Source organism: Podarcis tiliguerta (genome assembly GCF_965153285.1).
Source record: "Podarcis tiliguerta genome assembly, chromosome: 6".
Taxonomy (NCBI): Eukaryota; Metazoa; Chordata; class Lepidosauria; order Squamata; family Lacertidae; genus Podarcis; species Podarcis tiliguerta.
In genome coordinates this window covers 29487191-29510106 of record NC_139539.1, presented here as the reverse complement: position 1 = coordinate 29510106, position 22916 = coordinate 29487191, and the positions used below count along the sequence as shown (strand labels likewise).

General features: G+C 40.0%; 1 protein-coding gene across 9 annotated transcripts in view; it reads left to right on the top strand.

Annotated features, from left to right (window-relative positions):
• TOX2 (TOX high mobility group box family member 2) overlaps positions 1 to 22916 on the top strand; it is a 258281-nt gene that overhangs the window by 104590 nt on the left and 130775 nt on the right. For all 9 annotated transcript variants that reach the window (XM_083444020.1, XM_083444016.1, XM_083444015.1 and 6 more), the window contains exon 2: positions 6975 to 7040. In XM_083444020.1, the coding sequence (XP_083300146.1) occupies positions 6990 to 7040 (51 nt within the window). In that variant the 5' untranslated portion in view covers positions 6975 to 6989. The remainder of the gene's footprint in view (positions 1 to 6974; positions 7041 to 22916) is intronic.

The window sequence follows — 22916 nt, the reverse complement described above, 5'->3', positions numbered from 1 at the left end:
CTTCTGTTTCAGTGTATCTGAAGAAAGCTCATACCAATAATAAAACTTAGTTGGTCTCTAAGGTGCTACTGGAAGGAATTTGTTTGTTTTTTTGTTTTGTTTCAATTAAGCCATTGAATTCAGCTTGACACCTCCATGGCTGGTTGTCAGTTAATCCTAGGTGTGGTGTTATTATTTCTCACACAGTTCCACCCTACTTCAAATTATGTAACCAGCAAACAGTAACAACAACACAGAAGAATAGTGTGCTAGATAACAAGCAGAGGAATTATAATACGTGTGTGTGTGTGTGTGTGTGTGTGTGTGTGATAACATATGAAGAGAACCAGTTCTTGAGATCTGATCGTAGATAAGCCAAAAGGAGAGACCCAAGCAACAGTTGAAATTCAGTAAGTGGGTATCAAAAATAGTTTAATGCAAACCACCAAATTCTGATGTTTTTTAAGCTGGTATGCTGCTCATGAATGAATATTAAACTAAAATTCCTAACTCTCTTCTTCAACAAACTTGCCTGTAATCTGAAGGGGGCGGGGATTACCTGTTGAAGAACCAATTTAATATTTTTTAAAAAATCCTCCTATCCATTTAAAAAACATAATTTGGTCCCTGGTAGTAACAATGCCCACTTGTTTACCTCCTCCTCCTTTTAGTGGTGGTGTGTATAGATGCACTATATACACTATATATGTTATATATAGAATCATAGAATTCTGGAGTTAGAAGGGACCCTGAGGATCATCTAGTCCACCCCCTGCAATGCAGGAATATGCAGCTGTCCCAAATGGGGATTGAACCTGCAACCTTGGTGTTATCAGCACCACACTCTAACCAACTGAGTATTAATATAGATAGACCATTTTGGCTGTGAGACCTGCTCCCTGCCTTGCATGCCTTTTTACATCTGGCCTGGGAGGGCAGGGACCTTATTTATTCTACCTGCAAAAGCCAAGATTGCTGAACAGACTCTTCTGTTTGGGGTATGATTTAGGGTTAAAAATAATAATAATAAAATCTTTATTTTTCAATCTTACGATTTGTCTGGAAATTGTTCAGTTTGGCTGAGTACTTTCTAATGTGTTTTATTAATGGTTTGTGACTACTTTTGTTATATTTGTAATTATGTAGAATAATTTCATGTTGGAAGACACCTTGAGCATGGTTTTAACTATGGAAAGTCAGCATACAAATAAAATGATGGTAGTGTTAATATCCAACTTAAATAGAATAGATAAAATCTTTCAGAGCTTTGCAAGAATTAGACATCACCCATGCCTGTTTTTCTTTTTCTGCTCTAGAATTCTTCTTTGTTTATTGGGCATACAAAGTAAAATATGTATTTTAAATCAATTGCATGGGGACAGAAGAATAATTAAGACAGTAGTTCCGGGCTATTTTCTCTCTCAAATAAACAGAACAAGGAAGAAAACTGTTTCCATTGTGCAGGATGTTTAGGTAATTAAGGATAAATCAGATCAATTTTTTTTATCGGAAATAGAGTATGATGAATGTATGTCCTTATATCTGGAAATTGATTAGTATCTCGACATGCATGAGGAGATACTTCTAATCGAAACTGGGAGAAAACCATCCTAACAAAAGGAAAATATTAAAATATTTTGTTTCAACCGTAAATCAGTGTGGAATGATGAAGCCGATTGTCTTCAATTTCGTTGCGCGGTGCAATGAGAACGAAGCACACATTATTTATTTCCTATACCTGGCTATAGCATAAGTGGCAAACATTTAATTGAAAAAATACCCTGGCAGGAGAATTTTTATAATAAATTTGTTTGTGCCCTTACTGCCTGGAGGGGTAAAAAAAAAAAAAATCTAATCTGCAGTAAGGAAGTTCTGAAGTTTCCCCTGAATTTTGAGGGTTGATTTTCAGCCTCACTGGTTGGCAATCAGAAGCACAGTAATTTTCAAGACAGGCTTCATTACAGTTACTGAGTTGGCGACAAGTATAGTATATAAAGCAATAAAACAAGTATGTTTTACCAAATTGGAATTACATAACGGGAGAGTCTGCATTTGCTTCCAAGGAAATAGCACCTTTTAAAAAGGCATAGATATGAAGATGAACTCAATTTCTTGCCTAGTTCTAGAATGGAGCTGATACAATTAGGGCTTCTTCCTGGAGATGGAAAATAATGGGTTTTGAATGGATATAGAAATGAGCGTGCATTTTATGAGAGATGTAGATTAATACTCTGCTTGCTTGCAGTAGTGTACATGTGGAATAGAAGATATGCAACATTTGGTGCAATGCTAAATTCACCTCCTGTTGATTTGTGTTTTGTAATCATGGTTTCAAAGCTGCAACCTTTGTTTTCTAGTTGCATCATTGTGGGAGTCAACTCTACTGATTTAGAATCTGGACCACTTAATGTAGTTGCAAATTATTGAGATTATGGCATACTAGATATGATGCAACAATATCTGAAACAGTGTACCTTCTAATGTTTCACAGAAGAAAATAGGAACATGCTTGTAATATTGAAGTCACATGTGTATATATTAGGGCTCCACATCAGCCCTAAGATCCGCGTCAGTCTGTAAATTCGAGTTCTAAGTGGTTCTGTATAAAACGAAGCTGTGTGTTCCCCATTCACTATAATTGGGAATCTAAAATAGCTGTAACTTTTCCTCCCATTTGGCCAAAGTGGATGAAATTTACAAGCACAGGAGCTTTTCCAAGGTAAAGCAAGCCTGCCAAATTGCAGACAAATCAGTTCAGAGGCGTTTTGTAGGGCAATTAAAAGGATCCAGGTTCCTCCATAACTCATGTTAGGGCAATTCATCTAGTAGGCCAAAACTCTAAACTCCACAGGCTTCATATTTTTGAGGGGGAAGAGTGGGAGTTTGTCTCTTGTTCTTTCTTACTTTAAAAGAATTAAAAGGTGACTGAGTGATATGCATTATTGCTTGTACATTTTTGTACAACACAATTTAATACTAAGCTTTCTTGTGCTTATGGAGTAGGGGAATCCTGCCCTGACTGTTGCTGACCCTGTGTAGGTCATATGGTGTACATAGCATGGGTTGATTTCATGTTATGTAACAGATGCAATACAGTTTGTGGCCAGCCTCTCAAACCCTAAGTCACACCCAGGTCACTATTACTTTACCTTTCTTTGTGTGCAGTGTGGTGGCCGTCCTTGCATAAACTCAGTTCAGTGCATGATGACACAATAGTTGTGTCACCAAAGGAACTGAGCAGGTCTTTGAGTCTTGCACTTTATTTTATGACATATAAATTAAAGTGTCATTGATGTACCTACTTATCAAAGCTTTTGTTTCTGGTTTTCTCCAGTGTGGTTAAAATTCTTCAGTTATTTTCAGTTAATGCCTTGCTAGGTAGGGACTACATATGAAGCTGTAAAACAGGGGTCTCCAGTTCTGTATTTTATTAAATAACAGGGTTGGGGATGTTTATCAAGGGGGATAGGGAGGAAGGGAATTATTATCCTTTCCTTGCCTGCCAATGCCCTCCTACAACCCCTTCTTCTGTTCTTCTGCTACCACCCCTCACTCCAAACAGATTTGTTTCCAGGCTCATGAGTCCAGCTGATGGGAAAGCTGATGCCATATTGAGTTTATATGCATCAGAATAAGTTTGAACTTTTGCACTGAAATATCTTGGAGGAACATGTTTGCCCTTAGATGCAGTCTCACTGTGATTTTTAGTGTGGAAGACAGGAAAGTTAAATTTATTAAAGGAAATGCATATTTAGGTAGTTCCTAGTTTAATTCTATCAAAGTTGGAGGTACAAAGAGCCATGATTATTCTTTCATCTCGGTAGAGACACACAAGATGTCTTCTCTCTCATAGTGGGATGAATGGAGAAGGAAGGGATGGAGGAAGTGAGGTCAGCAACCCTAAAAAGTATCAGTCTAGCGCATGTTAGTTCAGAAAAGCAGTCTAGAAAGCTTGGAGTTTCCTCCCTTTATCTGCATTCTCCCCATGCAAAACCACCATACTTACTACAAGCTAGGTTGCCCCTCCCAACATTTCCAGCAAATGGTACCTGGAGGATGAGGAGAAGTGTTATATATAAGTGTTAGATAAGCATTCCTACTTCTCCCAAGTATTTCCCCCTGCAAAGACCACCCAGCACCTGCAATCATGTTGCAGGATCCCATGTTTGCCAGCATTTCATATAGCTCCAGACTTTCAGCCTTTGTTCAAAATCATTGCCTGAAGAATTCTGTTTAAAGCCTGAAGCTTACAGATTTCAACCAGTGATGCTGATATACTAAAAAAGCTTCATTGACCTGTTTTATATTTTTGTTTGTTCAAAATCCCAGATAATTTGAATAATAATGCAAAAGATCAGCTACCTCTAGCTGTGTCGTGGCATCCAGTCCTTTTCTGGTGCTCAGATAAAGTAACCAAGAAAGGGGTTCTTTAAGTCTGGCTTGAGCTTACTGTAGAAGCTTTATTACATTGCACAGTTCTGAAGGTAAGATTGGGGCCTTCCCTGTAAGAATGTGCACCAGACAAAGAAATCAGAACAAGTTTGGTGATTTCCTTCAGGTTCTCAGTCTCTGCGGTTCAAAGCACTCTTACGTGATATTTCACCACCTGTGCATAATTTTTGCTACGTTGCCCCATAGCAATACAGATGAGTAAGATTTCACTCGAGCAGCTTTGACAGATTCGTGCTGATAAGATGCTGAATAAAGGAGGGAGACAAAAGAAATAAGTAAATGTGAGCAGGAGAGAAAACTGGAGCACAGGTTAATCTTTGTCACAGTTCCTTTTAGGTTTACATGCTTTTTAATACTGTAATTAATGCAAAAAGTATAATTTGTAAGAAATAATCCAATACGGCTTGTATAATTACAAGGGTTTACATCCAGCATCTTGTGCCCGTAGTAGAGCTATCTCAGTATCAGCTGCTAGATTGAGAAAGTCTTGTATGCCAAAGGGCCTTTCCTTCATTCGGGAGGCAAGGGGCACCTGAGACTTTGTGTCTTGGGCAGGGACTCTTGTTAATTGTAAGATCAGTTTTCTGTTGGAAGCCTGCTGCTTCTCTTTCCAAATGACTTTGCAAGAGATATTGGCTGGAGGATAACCCAAAGTATCATGTAGCAGGGAAGGATTGGCAAGCAGAAACACAGACATACACACAATCCGAGATGTAAATAGTGCCATTCTCCAAGTGGCATGGGTAACATCTTTAGAAGTCAGAAAATCAGTTGTATAGAGGAGACCAAGGAAGTGTTCACATTCCCATTTACTGTTCACTCATTTCCAGTGTTGGTTTTTCATCCGTGTTCACATTATAATTTCCAAAATTAATCTGTAGCCTGTACAGTGGTTCCTTGGTTTACAACCATAATCCGTTCCGGAGGTCTGTTGGTTGTAACCCAAGACACGCTTTCACCAATGGGACCTCCAAATTTTTTTTGTTCGTAAAAAAAAAAGCAAGCACTATAATTCAAAAAAAGGTTGCAAACCGGGACACACACTTCCGGGTTTGATGTGTTTGTAATCCAAAATGTATGCAAACCAAGACGTATGCAAACCAAGGTACCACTGTGCTTTGCGTTGTTTCGCAAACCAGCTTCACATTGATTGGAGCCCTAAAGCTGTTCCTAATCCAACTCTAGCGATGGTGTGAAATACCCCCACCGCTCAACATCCCTTGGTGTGCGCTCAGACATAAAAGAATTGAAGCTTTGCTGGTGTGAGCAGCTGGGAAGGGGGGGGGAGCTGTGAAATGCAGCAGAAGACAACAAGTTCACTGTACTCAAAAGCAATAATATGAACACACTCTAAGATACAGGTATATTTTTTTCCTAGGTGGGAAGTTGCAGTGTACTTTCCCACCGTAGGCTACCATAAGCTGCTAGGACAACTCACTGCAGATGATTTGGTTCACCTACAACCAGCTCCAAACTGGCTCAGGGGAGCCATGACAGGAAAACCTATAATCAAGTTAGATGGGAGAGACTGTGCCTCTAACACGCGCTGAGTTGAATGAACCCCTTTTGCAATCCAATACAAGAATAGAGCAGGCAAAATGAAGGGGGTGGGAATACCCTTGTTTAAGTAGAATCCTTTCTTAAAGGTTCAGGTTTCCAGGGACCCAGTGGAGGGGGGAGCAAAGGGAGAAGAGCAAAAATACTGTATTTTTTGCTCTATAAAAGCAAAAACTTTTTCCCTCCTAAAAAGTAAGGGGAAATGTGTGTGCGTCTTATGGAGCGAATGCAGGCTGCGCAGCTATCCCAGAAGCCAGAACAGCAAGAGGGATTGTTGCTTTCACTGCACAGCGATCCCTCTTGCTGTTCTGGCTTCTGAGATTTAGAATATTTTTTTTCTTGTTTTCCTCCTCCAAAAACTAGGTGCGTCTTGTGGTCTGGTGCGTCTTATAGAGCGAAAAATACGGTAACTACCCCACAATGTCAGGTGCAACATGTGGGGGAGGGGACTGTGTGCATCCTTGGGTGTAAAATCCAAGGGTGTAAAATCATGCAGAGTAGACCTATTGAAATTTGTCGACCTCAGTTTTGTTAATTAATTTCAATGGGTCTACTCTGAGTAAAGCTTCCTTGACCATCACCCCGAATCCTGATGGGTGATAAAAGGTGGTGGAGTACTCTGTTTTTCTGACAGTGGGATCTACAGAACTACTTCTAGTGTGTCTTATTTTTTTTTATTTCTTAGGAGTCTCATTCAGTAGGTGCAAACTGAGCCTTGATTACACTGGACATGCAATCTCAGGCTGCCTCTCTATAGGTGCAGAATGTGTGGGGTCATGTCCTTGTCCATGTTAATGAAGAGCACCCATGGGAAAGTTGGCGTACACAACCCAATTTGCTTTGGGCAGGAGAGTCAGTATGAGCTCACCCTTTTCAGGCAAAATGGAACTTTTTGGAATGAAAGTGCTTGGAAAACGCCTAAAATAGCAGCAGAACCTAGCTCTCCAGGCTACAGTGATAACCACTGGTTTCTTCTGTCTTTCCAGTTTGACGGAGAGAACATGTATATGGGAATGAATGACAATAACCAGGAGTTCCTCTCAGCAAATCAGGTAAAACGTAACAATCTTTGTGGGCTGTGTGTATATGCAGGCTATCAAACAACGCTCATTATTTGCTTGTGTGCTGTCCTGTATTAGTTGTAATTGAATTGCTTGTGCATTACTAAGGACACGGCGTAGTGCAGAGTTGTGCAGAGGTGTCAAATAGCACCTCAGATGTCACCTTCCCCGTAAATGTCTGCAAAGGCTGTGCAAGGTTTTCTACCATTTCAGAACAGCGTTTATAGAGGAAGACTCGTTTCATTTTTAACCTTTACTACCCTATGAAAAGCCGGCACATACTGGAGGAAAGGCACACTCATACTTCTCATGTTATACATTTGATCTCTCACTCAGGGCCAATGAGATGCCTCTGTGATGCCCAAAGCATGACATCAGTGAATTAACCCCTTCTGTCCCAGCCTTCCCCCAACAATGGCTAGTATTGCTTGGCAACATATAGCCATAATGACCAGAAGCCAGTGGTAGCCTCATTCGCCATCCCATTTTAAAGCTATACAGGTTGGCAGGCACCACGACATCTTGTAGTAGAGGCTTCCACAGTTTGTTTTGCGTGAAGAATTCCTTCCCTTTGTCTGTCCTGAATCTCCCCCAACATTCAGCTTTGCCGGATGACCCCCAGCTTGTTCTTCTCTAATATGCTTGGCTATTTTATCTTTAACAATACTTTACTCCAGTTTTCCCAGGATGGATGTTAATCTAACTGGCCTGTTAATGGCCAGGACCTGCCCTGGACCCTCTCCCCTTTTAAAATAATAGGTAACTTTCCAGTCATCAGATATGGAGGCTGCTTTGAGGGGCAAGTCATGTATTTTTGTGAGAAGATGTGCAATTCCACATTTGAATTCTTTGAGAACTCTCATAGTCCCAGTGATTTTTCAGTTTTTATTTTGTCCATTAGGCCAGAAACTTCATTTCTCATCACCGCTATATGTCTCATTTCCTCAGACTCCCCTCCTGCAATAGTTATTCCAGGTACTGGAAACAGGCCCAGATACATTTACGATGGGGGAGGGCCATAGCCCAGTAGTAGAGCATCTGCTTTGCATGCAGAAAGTCTCAGGTACAATTCAGGTAGGGATGGGATTGTCCCCTTTCCTGAAACCCTGGAGAGCCACTGCCAGTGTAGGCAGTACTGAGCTTGTGTAAGGCAGCTTCCTGCATCCCTAGATGACCTTTGAAGTGCTTTCCAATCCTATGATTGGTTTTCTTTTACGCAGCACCACCCTGTGTTCCTATGCATCTGGCTTAGCTGAGTAAATAGGCAGCAAATCTTTGCAAGCGTGCTTCACTGTCTTCTGTAAATTTGATTGCTCCACCGGAGGTTTGAGAAAAGGCTACAAACTGCATTCCGCATAATGTAGTACTCAGTGCATATTGTAAGTTATCAGTCTGTGTCACAGAAATGCACAGCAATAAACATTGCAGAGTATAATCCTGCACAAAGGATTTATATCTAGGCAAAGACTGCTGTAATCTTTCTTTCTTGGATACTGATATCTGCTTTCTGGGGCAAGGTTGCAATATGTTCTTGACTACTCCGGCAGGCATCTTGTCTTGGCCATATATCTGAATTCTTAAGTGAAGTGTTTGCTTCACATGTAGATCAGAGATTGACCATGATGTAAAAGTAATGTTAAACCAAAGACAAGAAGAAAAACGAGTGCTCACCTTCAGAGGTACAATATGTGAGCTTGTCAGATATGGTGAAGTGAGACATATATCCAGTCAGAAGTTTCTAGAGATTGGATAAACTCCAGTTGCTGCCAGAAGAAAAGCTTTTAATTTTTCAAAGGGCAAGAAACAAAGTGACAAAGTTAACTATTAATTGTAAAGTCATAACACCATAATAAAGTGTTCAAAACAAAAACCTTCATTCTACATTCCCTAAGTTAATGATTAGCACATTCAATAAAATACCCATTACCTTGGTTATACAAAACATTTTTTTCTACCTAACGTTAGTTATGTGTGCGTAAGGGAGCCCTAGGCATAGCAGTTGAGCAGGTTAAGGGACACAAGCCCTTTCCATCTGTTCAGGGTGTGTCACATCCAATAATTTTCAAATCTTTTTATCATTGACTGCTCTTTCCAAGCTTCTTGTGGTGTTATCATCATAATGGTTTAATATTTGTCAAAATGCCTAAATGACATGGGCAATGTATGTAAATAAAACAGCATAGTACTCACACACAGTCTAAATAAAAACAACAGGGAAAGGACTTGAAGGATAATTTAGTATTTCAGGTGAAGCTAGAAATTTCTAACACCTATAAACCAAATTATTAGCAGCGTTTGCCCCTGTCACCCCTTTGCCTGTGTATGTGCAGATCTCCTTCCTTACCGCACAATCCTAACCATGTCTACTCGGAAGTAAGTTTTACTGAATTCAGTGGTGCCTACTCCCAGATAAAGAGGTAGCATCTCTTCTGACTTACAGTCTGCAAACTCAGGCAAGGATACAGAAGAGATCAGTTTAGTACCCTCCCCCACACTATGAAAAAGAGGTTTGCTAATGTTGTTTGTCCTCATGGTTTCATTTACCTATTTAATACCACTTTCCCATGTAAATTTCCAAAGTGGTTCACAATAAACATGAGAAACATTCAGATCATAAAAGATCCTAACGTAATGAAACATGAAAAACTCAATGAAGGCAAAATAAACAAACAGCAGAGCATGTTTACAGATTCAACTTCTGAAAGCACAAATGGAAAACAAAAAAGGTGGTAGCTACATAGGTTTTTCACGGGAGGGGATTCCAAAGGATACAAGGATATCTACCACTAGGTCAGTTCCTCCAGCTACATACTGTGCATGGACACAGCCCCATTTACTTCAGTTTGGGTGTGTGAAGCAATGATTCTTCAACATCAACTTCGTTGGACTGGTCATGTTGGTCGGATGCCTGGTTATCGTCTTCCAAAGCAACTACTCTATTCTGAACTTAAAAATGGAAAGTGTACTACTGGTGGTCAACAAAAATGGTTTAAAGACTCTCTCAAGGCAAATCTAAAAAAAATAGTATAAACACCGACAATTGGGAAACACTGGCCTGTGAGCTCTCTAATTGGAGAACAGCTTTTACCAAAGGTGTCATGGATTTTGAAGATGCTCAAACTCAGGACAAAAGGGAGAAACATGCTAAGATTTGCACATTTGGCAAATCCTCACCATGATCAACTCCACCTGGAAACCTATGTCCCCACTGTGGAAGGACGTGTGGATCCAGAATTGTACTCCACAGTCACTTACGGACTCACTATTAAGACTGTTCATGGAGGACAATCTTACTTGGCTACGAGTGATTGCCAAAGATAATCTGCCCTCAGCAGACAGGCTAGCCTTTTAAATCTTATTTTTAAGCACATGGTTGCCCAAGTGGGGTTGGTGCTGGGTATGAGGGTGAAACAATATGCTGATAATTATTCCTAAAAACTGGTGCACATTTCCATGTTTCTTTTGTAGGAATTCTATTTTGTCACCACACAAAAGATCTGATCTAGAGAAATACTGAAAAACTCCAATGTCTAAACACCAGGCTTGGTACAGCTAGTCAACTCTTTGTTTTGTTGCTTATCAAGGTCAGGCCAAATAAAAGAAGTTCATTAGCATCTGAACTGAAACTGCTTAGGTCACTGGGAACAGAAGTTTCCTAGTACACCTCTGAATGAAACTCAAAGTGTATTATTAATAGAGCATGAATAATGAAAGCAGCTAGATGCTCAGAGTATTCTTTGTTGGGAAAACGTAAGCAATAATTTTACATACTAATGCATGAAGAAAGGTCAAAGAATCCCAGTCCAAGGGCCAGGATGACTCATCTAGCCATGCAGAATATAATATGCAGAAGCAAGATAGACAAAAGAAAACTATGAAGGGATTCAAATAACTAGTGTGGAGATATTCCATGTGGTAGTTTGGGATCACTACTTACAATGCAATAATTTTTGCACAAAATTCAGGGGTTGCACCTTGGATACAAAGAGCACGTACACACTCAAACATGTAAACGACCACTTTATATATATTTTAAAAGTGGACATGATTCTTCCCCATTTACCACTAATGTAATTTTAAAGATGGAAATGCAATTTATATCCATATCTCCTCTTCAAATTTGATGAAATATATGTTTATCTTGCACCTGAGTATCAGAATCCAAGGCTAAAAATTGCTGGAGAAAGGGCCCTTTTGCTTAAGGTTGCAGTCCTTTCAGGGCTTTTACCAATGGCTTTTTTTTTGGCTGTTTGGGCTCATGAGTTCTATGATTATAAAATGATTTCACACCAGCCCATCACAGAAGCCATTGCCTCTTCCTTTTCATATCTGTATAGCACTAAAGATCCTAAGCCAGTATAAGGCTGGGAAAATAACACAAGACAAATGATGTGTTTCTATATTGTTGTAAATGTTGAAATAGTGTTTTGCACTTCTTGTTCTCATGGCTGCACCCGCACATCTTTTTGTTGAATGGTCTTCTGAAACAGGAAACAGTATGCTCTTTTCCCCGTGGCGGGTGCCCCCCCCACACTTTTTGAGTGTTACAGGGACTTTTCCAGATTTGCACCCTGGTTATCGAATGCCTCCCCAGAGGGCTGCTGGCACCATGTTAGGACTGTTTTATTTTACAATGCTTTTGAATCCACTGAATCTTATATCTTCTGTATATTTTCAGTGATAGTCTGCATTTTTCTGTGCTGTTTTATTTTCTGAGGCTGAAACTATCTGCTGCTTTTATGGTTTTGTGATTATTGTTAAGTATTCATCACGCTTAATTTTTCTGTAAAAACAGAGCATGTATAAATGTTGTACACAAAACATGCGTGCATACGTGAGGGCCTAATGGGCAGTTACCTTCTCAGTAACATGGCGGACCCCTTATCCCCCTACCTTCCAATGGAAAGTGAAAAGGCTGCTTTCCATTGAGGTTTTGCTTTTAAGATGCTGGTTTTAATTTGGTCTCCACTTGGTTGTTTTGTTGCTGCTGTATGTTTTTATGGTGTTTACTTTGTTAGCTTGTTCAACCAGCTTTATATTGCTGCTGCTGTTGATTTTGCTACCATTTGGTACCATTGTTGAGGCAGAAAGACTGGGCTTACAGCGTTCAACTAAACTAACCCAGAAAGAACAACTAGTGATAAGCGTGAGCTTGGTTTTCCATGGGATTTGAACAGTAAGTTTGTTAAACTTGGCCTATTATAAATTGGGCCTTGATGCCTTTGGTGCCTAAGCCTGGCTCATAACTGCTTAAACTATCTTTCCCCACCCTTAAAGAAACACACACTTGCAAGACTGCCATTCTATTCTTACCCTCTTCTCTTTCTCTGTCTCTCTAAACTTACCTGGTGGCAATAATACAGAGGGCTCAAACTAAGGTCTCATTTGGACTCTAGGCCAGGGCTGGCTTTACCATTTGGCAAAGTGAGGCAACCCCCACAGGTGGAAGATGCTCATGAGCAGTAGGAGCAACCTGCTGGCTTTTCCTTCTAAATCTCAGATTAATTTCTTCCTTTTGGAGAAATTAAGGCTTGTGTTTAATTCTACAGACTCCATAAAAAATTAAGGCCATCTGCCTTACATTCTGTCAGCAGAAAAGCTAATTTCCCACTGTGCAAATGAGCTGCAGCAAATTTAAGGCTCATGTGGTCCCCTGTCACTCTTTTTATTTTGCCGGTGAGAAAGAGATCAGAAGCTTTCTATTCTGATTCTGAATGAACCACAGTTCTCCAATCCCCATAGTGTCAAAACCTGGGAACTGTGGTTTGTTTAAACTATGGGTCAGGAAACTAGGCAAAACCAGTGCCACCTACTGACCAAACCACAAAATGACGTTATGCTTATGATTATTTGAGCTTATTCAAACAATCAGAAAAAGCAGGACCAAATGATATTCAGTATAAAACATTCCCTGTGCATGCAAAGCAGGAGAAGGCTAGGCTAGGCTAGACTAATTCTGAAATTATTTTTACTGACCAAACTGCAGTCTTCTTCTTTTTAAAAAAGGTAGAATTATATACAAGCCTTAATTGCTATCTCGATGATTTATATTAGAAGAAGAACCACCCAAAATTCTATAGTTGCTGGCATCCATCTGTTTTGGGAGACAATGGAAGAATTCTCCTTCAGGCGTGAAGTCAAACCACTGGAGAGTTAAAGCTCCTGCTGGGGCTGTAGAGACTGATACAGAAGAGACATGTTTTGTTGCGTCTGGGGCAGATGAAGGTGTCTGGTTGTGCTGATGCTGGTGTACTGTGGTGTATCTGCTTTCTGTGCTCCTTCCAGCAGCCATTCCTCCTTTGGTCACTGCTGGGGCACACAACTTGACTGATTGTCTTCCGGTGCTGTGGTCATCTGCAAGGGATGCCAGCCTCCATGTCTCATTTGCAAACATCTTTGTAACACAGAGTTGGTCTGTCAATGGGCCTGGGGCCTAAAGCTAGTTCCCCATAGAGTACATCCTTGGGGATCCTGCCATCTTCCATTCAGTAGACATGACGAAACCAGTGTAGATGTTGCTGAGACAGGAGTGCGAACCTGCTGGGAATGTGGGCTTGGGGGAGCACATCTTTGCTTGAGACTCTATCCTGCCATGTGATGCCCAAAATCTTCCTGATGCAGCACATGTGGAAGACATTGAGGCATCGCTTCTGGGTGTAAGTTGTCCAAGACTCACTACCATGAAGCAGCATGCTCAACACGCAAGCCTGGTAGACCTTCATTGAACAGACCCAATAGAACAGCAGCAAAAAACTTGGGAAGCAAAACATAGCAACAAGCAAAATGATAACCCTCCTACATTTCCAAAGACAGAAGGAAATATGCAGCATCTAAAGAAACACCCAATGATGGATATAATAATTTATTATTTCTAAAAGCTCCAGAAAATATATGCATTTAGGAATAATTCTAATATTCTAAATTAATGAAACTATTTTTTTTTTATCCTTTCCGGACACCTATTCTTTTCTCTCCATAAGTAAAGAAAAACAGCCCAAGTGTCTTGTATTCTGCCTTGTTCTCTACCCCTTGATTAAGATCCTAATTTAGCCAGCACAGCAGTATATCATAATTTGGATAGCCATTCTGCCTCAGACAGGCACTTCTGAGACTTCCAATATTGGACCAAAATTATTCGTGCTGTGACGGCCCTACTGAGAATTAATTCTTTATCCTCTTTAGCAATATTTTTCTTAATGTAATTGGGAAGGTAAATTAAAGGGTCTAGGAGTAAAGTATACCCTGCCATCTCCTTTATGCTTTCTGCAGTCATTAAAAAAAATAAAATTGTACCCCTTTTGAATGTATTTGCCACGTGTGGAAAAATTCACCCTTCTGGGCTCCACACGCCCAACATTTTCATCATTTATTTTAAAAGCAATTTCTTCCTATGAGGTAACAGGATCATTACTGGTTAAATTGACATGTCTATGGAGAGCTCTTCCTAGGTATGTGAAAATCCCTGTGCCATTTTTTTTTTTTTTAAAGTTAACATTAAGTTCAAAGCCAGAATTCTTACACTTTCTTGAAATATAAAGTGTGGCATTAATGATAAGAAAGCACAATCTCACTTGCCTCGAGCATGGAGCTCAGGGCACAAAGGAGCTCAGTTAAGAGTCCAATATCGCTCCCCCTTCTCTATCATGATTTCTGGTTGGGTGCCCAGTCATCACTGCTGTGAGCTTTGTCATGGATGAAGTGTTAACGTCAAGCATAAGCCTCACACGAAAGCACTGAGCAACCACCACCTCCTGTCCAGGTCCAGACACAAGGCCCTGCTCCCATATCTGACAAGAGTGACTTTGTGTTGAAGGTGTGAGTAAAATTCCAGGGCATCTCCTGCTGGAAGGAAATGCTCAGACATGGACAACGTGGGCTGTCATGTGGGAATGGAGGGCAATGATAGACCCTTGCACCTTCTGCGTGGAGCAAGCAGGATTGCACCCAGAGTTGTCATTAATGTTCATCAACTTATTAAAACAGGGCATAAAATGATACATTATGTTATTGCTACTTTTTTCATACATGGGTAAGTTTGAATTTTTATGTCGGTCAACTGATTTGTCAGTTATGGTTCCACTTGATGTTCAGCACAGGCAAGAATCCTTATAAACTTGTGATAAGATAAGTTTTATTCTGGTTCGGTTTTTGTTTTTAATCTGAAATACAACTCATTAATAGCCTTTGCCATATCATATTGCACTGTTGGGTATTATAATTGGAAAATGTTGAAACATAAAATTTATCTTCAATATATTCATTTTCTAATGTTTGTTACTGGTTCAGAAGCTACAAAAAATTCTTTTTCCTAGCATTTTTCTTAGAAGGTATGATTTTTATGAAGGTCACCTGCATTATTTGTATTATTAATTCAAATAAATCTAATCTGATAATTTTTCCATGGATAATTACAGATGGTGCCTAGCCTGTTCTTTGAACGAACTAGATATTTTTACTTTTGTCATCTATGCTTCCATTATTTTTATATGTAGGAGCTTGTCTTAAGCTGAAGGCTTTGTTGTGCGTGGGGAAGCAATGGAGACATACAGCAAGAGACTTTGTGCGAATATCCCTCCATTTCAGCTTTTTGCTTACAGCACATTACCACAATAAGAAAGGAGAGAAGAATCTTCTCAACTCCCTTGCCTCACCTTTCAGTTAATAACAGAAAGTTAATAACAGAAATTTCAGAAAGCCCAGGATTTCTTATGGACCAAAATTGTAATGGGTATGAGCATTATGGATTAGAAATTATTTTTTTCTGAGTTCTCTTACTGGGGGTAATAATAATAACACACTAAAAACCATCTTCTACATAATTATCTCATTAAACACAGGAAATTATCTCAATAAAATGGGGTGGGGGTGGGAAACCCAGTTAAAAATATGTACCGGTAATCCAGAAGATACATTTGAAACAAAACTAAAACTAAACAAAATAAACACTTGTGGAAAAGACACATTTATCCAGATGGGAAATCCTGTCAGAACAAAAATGTCTTCAGTTGTTTCTAGGAAGTGCTGATAGTGGGCGCCAGTCATATCTCGACATATCTCTGTGGGGCAGCCACCATAAAAGCCCTGCTCTGAGGGTCTTTGCCTTCTGTACCACACTGTTGCATCCTGCTCTTCTGCATCTCATAAGGGTTTTGACATGGATAGGGCAAATATCGGATGAGAAAAATGCTCCTTAAAAAGTCTTGCAGGCTTCCCCAGATTTCCCCTCCCTCCACTCCTTGAGGAGGGCTTTATGTGCTGTAGATGGTCTTAGCACAGGGTTAGCCACTTTTGGTGTGGCTACATGCATTAGCTATTGATTCAGGTTTGTTGTCTGCCAGTTGTCCACATCATTGTGCAGTACTCAGCAATTGGCTTTGAGGCTGCCACATGTGGTACTCTACCATCTGTTTGCTAACCATTGCTGTTAGTGAGGTTGTGCATTGTTTCGATCTCCTCCATAATTGTCCTCTATCTCTTCCTCTCTGTGCTATAGGCAGGAATTACTGTGCTTATGAATGCTTTGTAGCAAGTAAGTACAACAACAACAAAGAATTGAAATGGGGAAATGTAAACTGTCTAAAAAATTAACAAGGGTAGTAAAATGATAATAATATATGGGGGGGTTACATAAATTTATTTTTAATATATGCAGGCAGAAAATGACAACAAGGGAGAAAGGAATAACTGGTTAACAACAAGTCTATGACATGTACACCATGCAAGAATGCTTGATGTAGCTAACATACTATATAGTTACAATATGCCTGCTTTTTTCCGTGATAAAACGTTGTGATTCTGTTTTTCATTAATCTCTTCTGCTCAGTCTCTAGATGCCTTGGGGAAGTGAAAATCTATTCTCCTCTGTTTGGAAAGCTTGTAGTATTACAGTATGAAGATTTATTTCAAGGGGGGGGGGCAAAAAAAGATGTTTATTTTTTTAAAAAATCAATTAATAACTAAGATTTGAACTTCCTCCTTTTAACACCTTTTTTTACTTAAAAAAACAACAACAACAAGCAGCGCCCTCCATATATAAGATGGAAGGTCTGGGAAACCCAAGGTGGATGGTTGGCTAAAACAATCCAGTGAGAACTTTGGATGCTCAGTAGACAGAATGCTCTCTGCCTGTTGAAGTGTGGAGGGGCTGGAATCAATGGGGGCATGGGGACATTTCCTAGAAGAAATGCTGAGTGGCTGAAACCTGGAGCAGGGGCACTCCGGTCCACAACATTTTGTTGCAAGTCCCACTTGACATGGCTAATAACCATTAACAGAACTGTTTTGAATTTGTGGATCAAGATTAATGCTTATGAAGAGAGGCTGTGGTAGAAATCAGGTGGAAATAAGACTTCCACAAATATGTTCCCAATGCGTTTATTCTAAGTTTGCAATCTGATCATTTGTGATGTCCACTGAATGCTGGTATGTGGGTTCATATAACTGTGCATTGGCATCTTTCTGTCTCGGGAGACAAGACAGACAGATGCCAACACACAGTTCTATGAACCCATGTGGACATAAGAGTGTGTGTGGCTGAACTTAATTAGTTGATTGTTTAAGTTTATATTATATCCCTCAAGTTTGAAAACAAGTGGAGTAAACACACAAAGTAATCAGCTAAAAAGACATCAGAATGTATAAAAAGAAGAGCACTGTCCCACACTAAAACAACACAGTCTTATATTCCCTAACTTTAGACTGTTAATATATCTGATCAATAGCCTGGTTGCTGCTTGAAACACAACTGACAAGTTGTTTGTGTGAATAGACTTTCTTTACCTTGCAGTGAAGCAATGTAAGGGGAGAAAGGTTTGATAGGCATGCCACAACCTGGTGTGTATGGGTTTTTGCCATCTCTTCCCTAGCTGCAGGTAGAGCACAAGGATGATGCATCCACTGGACTGTGAAATGTAGAGGCACAGTAGAATCTCTGGTTTTGGTGCATCAATAACTGTTCTAAGAGCTAATTCATATGTGAGATCAGCAGCAAGGTTGCTAGGATAGTTGGCTTGCAAACCAGTAGATGCATTAGGTTGCAACCTCAGCTGTGATCTATAGCAGCCATTCCATCAGGATGTGTGTGAAGGAGAGTGATGGAACTGCAAGGTCTCCCCATTAGCTCTGCTGAAACACCAGGAACTTTTTACTCCTTTGTGGGATGCCTTTATTTTTTCTTTTTGGGGCTTAACAGCAGGATAAAATTGCAGGTGACTATTATGATAATGATTGAAAGACTCATCTTCTTAAAACTGCCTTAAAAATATTACTTTTGATTCCAATAGAAACTGTATCATTTTAAAAAGGTATATTGTTTAGATCTCTTAGCACTCCCCCCCCCCATCCACCCACATAAAAGTGTGTTTCCTTTTATTTTAATAGCAGCAATGTATGATAAAATTTGCTTTGGCTTCCTGTTCTCACCCTCATTAGTTTGCAATCTTGCCAATATTTACTTTGACATTGCTGTTTATTTACCAAAGCACCTTTTATTGCATTGGTCATAACATCATTGCTAATATCATACACATTGTATTAAAACAAGCACTCTATATATCATTTGTTGTTTGTTGAACCTTGTCTAACCCTACGTAAGTGCATTAAAACATCAGGAACACATCTTCAGAATCTCATTTGAGAGGGGAGTAAATAATCATGACAGCTATGACTCTATAGCACACACAAGAATATCACTCAGTTTTCCCAGAGGGTTTTAACATATTGCTAACTCTTTACCCAGCAGTTCATCAATGTGGTGTGTTTTCTTTCCTTTTAGTCAGAAAATGTTGCACACTCCCCACTGCTAATGTAGCTAAAGACGTGGTGGAGAATTAAATAAATTGACAAGCTTGGATGTCTAGCGGTGATGAGCTAAGTTTTTCTAATACAGTTCAGTGGGCAAATCACCTCACCCCCTGATTATTCCTCTTATGCTGTTCACAATTTGTGTCTTATATATGTTACATTTCTTCATGCTAATTCTGCAAGATTGAAATTATTTGATTCTTGAAACCATTTTCTTGGGGTAAGCAAATAAATACTGAACATATAAATACTGATAGGATGCATAGGAAGCACAGGAAGCAGCCTGGAATTAAAAAGACCATCTCATTCAGAATTGTCTACCTGGACTGACAGCGGGTTTGCAGGATTTGAGACAGGGGTCTTCTCAGCCCTACCTGGAGTTGCCAGAAATTGCACTTGAGATTTAAATACAAATAATTTTCTCTATTACTGATCCAGTAGGGGAGATCAACTCATGTATAGTTCTGCATATAGGTCTATTTTCTGTATCAAGAGTCTACATACTGTGGCATGGTGGGGAGGGTGGAGGGGTGCCTTCATTTAGGAATTAGGGCTGCACATGTGGCTACTGGCATTGGATAAAAAATGGTACAGTGTCCAGTGGGCATTGAGGTCAGCTGCACATCCATGATCAAATGTGATGAAGCCAATACAAACCTCATTACCATTGCATGGTATAGAACAACAAGAGCTAATGTGATGCCCTCCAGATGTTGTTAGACTACAACTCCCATCAGCCTCAGCCAGCAAAGCCAATGGTTGGGGTGATGGGAATTTTAGTCCAACAAATATTTGGACATCTACTCCTGGTATAGAAGTTGGGGGTGCTTTTTCTCATCCGCACTGTGATGCAGGTAGGAATAGGTCTTTTTATGTCTTCGCTGAAAGTTGTCCTAGCTTTCTGAAATATCCTGTACCCCTTTTCTGCCAACTGAATTCCTCTTTGTGGACAGTATGATACATTAGCTGATGATACAGAAACCTTTATTTGAAAAATGTGCATTTGAAGGCTGTGAACTGATAAGGGCATTTCCTTGCAAGTAAGTTACACTGAAAGAAGGAGAATTTACACTCTGGTAAGCTTTTAAAGACCAGGCTGCAAGACAACAAATCTTCCATTTCCACTGGAATTATTTTAAAATGTGTGGTTCTGGACTATAAATGTCTAGCTCAGCCGCCAACAACAGTCTGTCTGAACTGAGAAATAATCCTGTGAACACCAAAGGCATATAGCATAATAGAAATGCTGACAGACTCTTAGTCACAGCGGCACACAACTGCTGCATGAAAATAATTCCTGTTGTTCAATTGAATCAGAAGGGCATTTGACCCTCACAATGAGTCAAATACAAAATGTAATGCAATCCCCAACAGGAGCATCAGTATTAATGAAACTTGACATGTGATCAAACGGCCATGGCCATTTGACCCCGGAGATGAGTGAGAGATCTATTGTGTCTAATAAAGTTGGCAGGGTGTCATTCGTCACCCTAATCACTTTCTTTCTTTCTTTCTTTCTTTCTTTCTTTCTTTCTTTCTTTCTTTCTTTCTTTCTTTCTCTCTCTCTCTCTCTCTCTCTCTCTCTCTCACACACACACACACTCAGAGGAGAATTTAAATAATGTAGATTGGATACCAGTATTCATACATTTTGTGCAGTTGTTCAACATGATAGTAAGGTAGAAACCGAGACAGTGTACAGTATTACTGTGGTGATCCAGTTTACTGCAATACAACAGCAGTAATCTCCCCACCAACCACCATGACTAAGATCACCCCGCCGAGAGAAAAGAAAAAGGGTGGGAAGAGAGAACATGAAGAAGAAGAAACAAAACATGGCAAGCGAGATTAGGCAAAACTGGTGGGGGTTTCTTTTACTGTTCATACACTGAATTTGGTTCTACCCTGCAAGTTGGACATGGCGCTCACATTTTTTTTGCTGCCTTTGTTGATAAATCACAAACCAAACAACTGTGGATGTGGTTTACAAAAATTCATTAACAATATTCTAACAACATTTCAACACCTTCTAATACATGAAGTCTTAAATATTATATACAATGCCAAAATAATAATGACATGCGCACCTCAGTATCTCAAAGCCAAACAATCCAAATATTCCTGAAATAAGTCCATGAGAACAACCCTCTATGTGTATACGTGTGCTGGTGCAATCCCTACAGAACTCCAACGAGATTTCAGTCTCTGTTTCATGAATCTTCTTCTGGTCAGCACGAAAAGGAACTGACTATACAATGAAGAAGAAGAAGAAGAGTTTGGATTTGATATCCCGCCTTTCACTCCCCTTCAGGAGTCTCAAAGCGGCTAACATTCTCCTTTCCCTTCCTCCCCTACAACAAACAGTCTGTGAGGTGAGTGGGGCTGAGAGACTTCAGAGAAGTGTGACTAGCCTAAGGTCACCCAGCAGCTGCATGTGGAGGAGCGGAGACGCGAACCCGGTTCCCCAGATTATGAGACTACCACTCTTAACCACTACACCACACTGGCTCTCAATGGCAATTCAATGCTCCTCCAAATAGATCAGCTTCAACCTTAATGGCGCTTTAATCTTTTTTGAGAGAGAAAATATTTTTTGCTGTCAGCCAAAAATAGTTATTTCCCAACAGCAAGAGTTAAGCACTGTTTGTGTAAGTGTTTAAAATTCTGCATTCTTAGTGGTTTTTAAGCCATCCTCTAAACAGATGGCAAAGTACTAGGAACTTAGCTGTTGGTTTTGCTACTCCTCCACCACCCTTGCTTTTTAAAATGTACAGTTGCAATTGTAAGTTTAACCCATTCCCTGCCCCCACCCTCCATGGTAGAAATATTTAGAATATATGACCGTGTCACTTCAACCCTCACTCCCAGCTCTGAGACATTTTGTTGAATGAGGCAAAGGAGAAGATTGGATCCCACTTCCATGTTCAGAAGCTAAGTGGGCTAGAAAGCACTCCAGAGCACACATAGCTGAAGTCTGTCCTCCTGAGACCTTGCCATTGCTTGCACACCACTCAGCCTGGTCTTCTCAGGTAAATGCAGCATCCGTGGTGCCGGACTTCATCCTTTTAGGCTAAACATTGTATATACTGGCTGACATCAAGTTCCCAGGGTTTCACTTTGAGGTCTCTCATAGCCCTACCTGGAGATGTTGAGCATTGAACTTGGGATCTTCTGCAGTACTTCATAGTCCCTATGTCAATGGTTTTGAATTTTGAGAAGGGGCAGGCTATAAGTCCAGTCAAAACTGTCAGTTCAGAGCTTTCTGCTCTAGGCAGAGGTGATTCTTGTCTTCACTGTGTCGAAGCAGCCTTAAACACAAAATAAATTCAAGACATCAGGGGAATTGTGTGGGCAGCTTCCCTAGCACAGGCAAAGTAGGCTTAGGTCAGGTTTGAAGGAGAATTGAACAGCCATGCATTTTTGTGTATTCATGTATATATTTGTATGCTGCATGCTTACAGACACATCAGCATGTGTAGCACAGCATCTCTTATCTTCACCTCCTTTGCATTTTGGTTTTCAGGAAGCTAGGGTACATACAGTGCTTTGCAGCTCTTGGGGGCTGTGGATGAGGTCAAATGGCCAGGTTTCTTGATCAGATGTCAAGATGCATTACTACCATCTCCTCTGTTGGTGCTGAATTACGACTTGCATTTGACTCATTTCTAGGGTCAAAATGTCCTCCTCATTTGATCAGATGGCAGAAATTGTATAATTTGTATATATCCCTGAGCCATATGGGCTCTGAGTGCTGCTGTAATGTGTTTTATAAAGGCACAGCTGTCTGGGTGACTTATTTAAAATGGGATTTTGAAGTAGTGTTCTTGCTATTAAATGTCCTCATTCCAGGGTTACACAAGGTTTATCTGTTAATAAATAGCATTTAGGGCACTCATTTTGTAATCACAATAGTTTTGCTAGTTATGAAGCATGGGCCATTACAATAGAACTATGTTTGGTAAACAACCAATAACGTAAAAATAAATAATAGCATAATTAAGACCTAATGAGGATGCTGGAAATGACTGTGTGTTTGTTGCAAACCAGACAAAGCTTTTTTCCTTA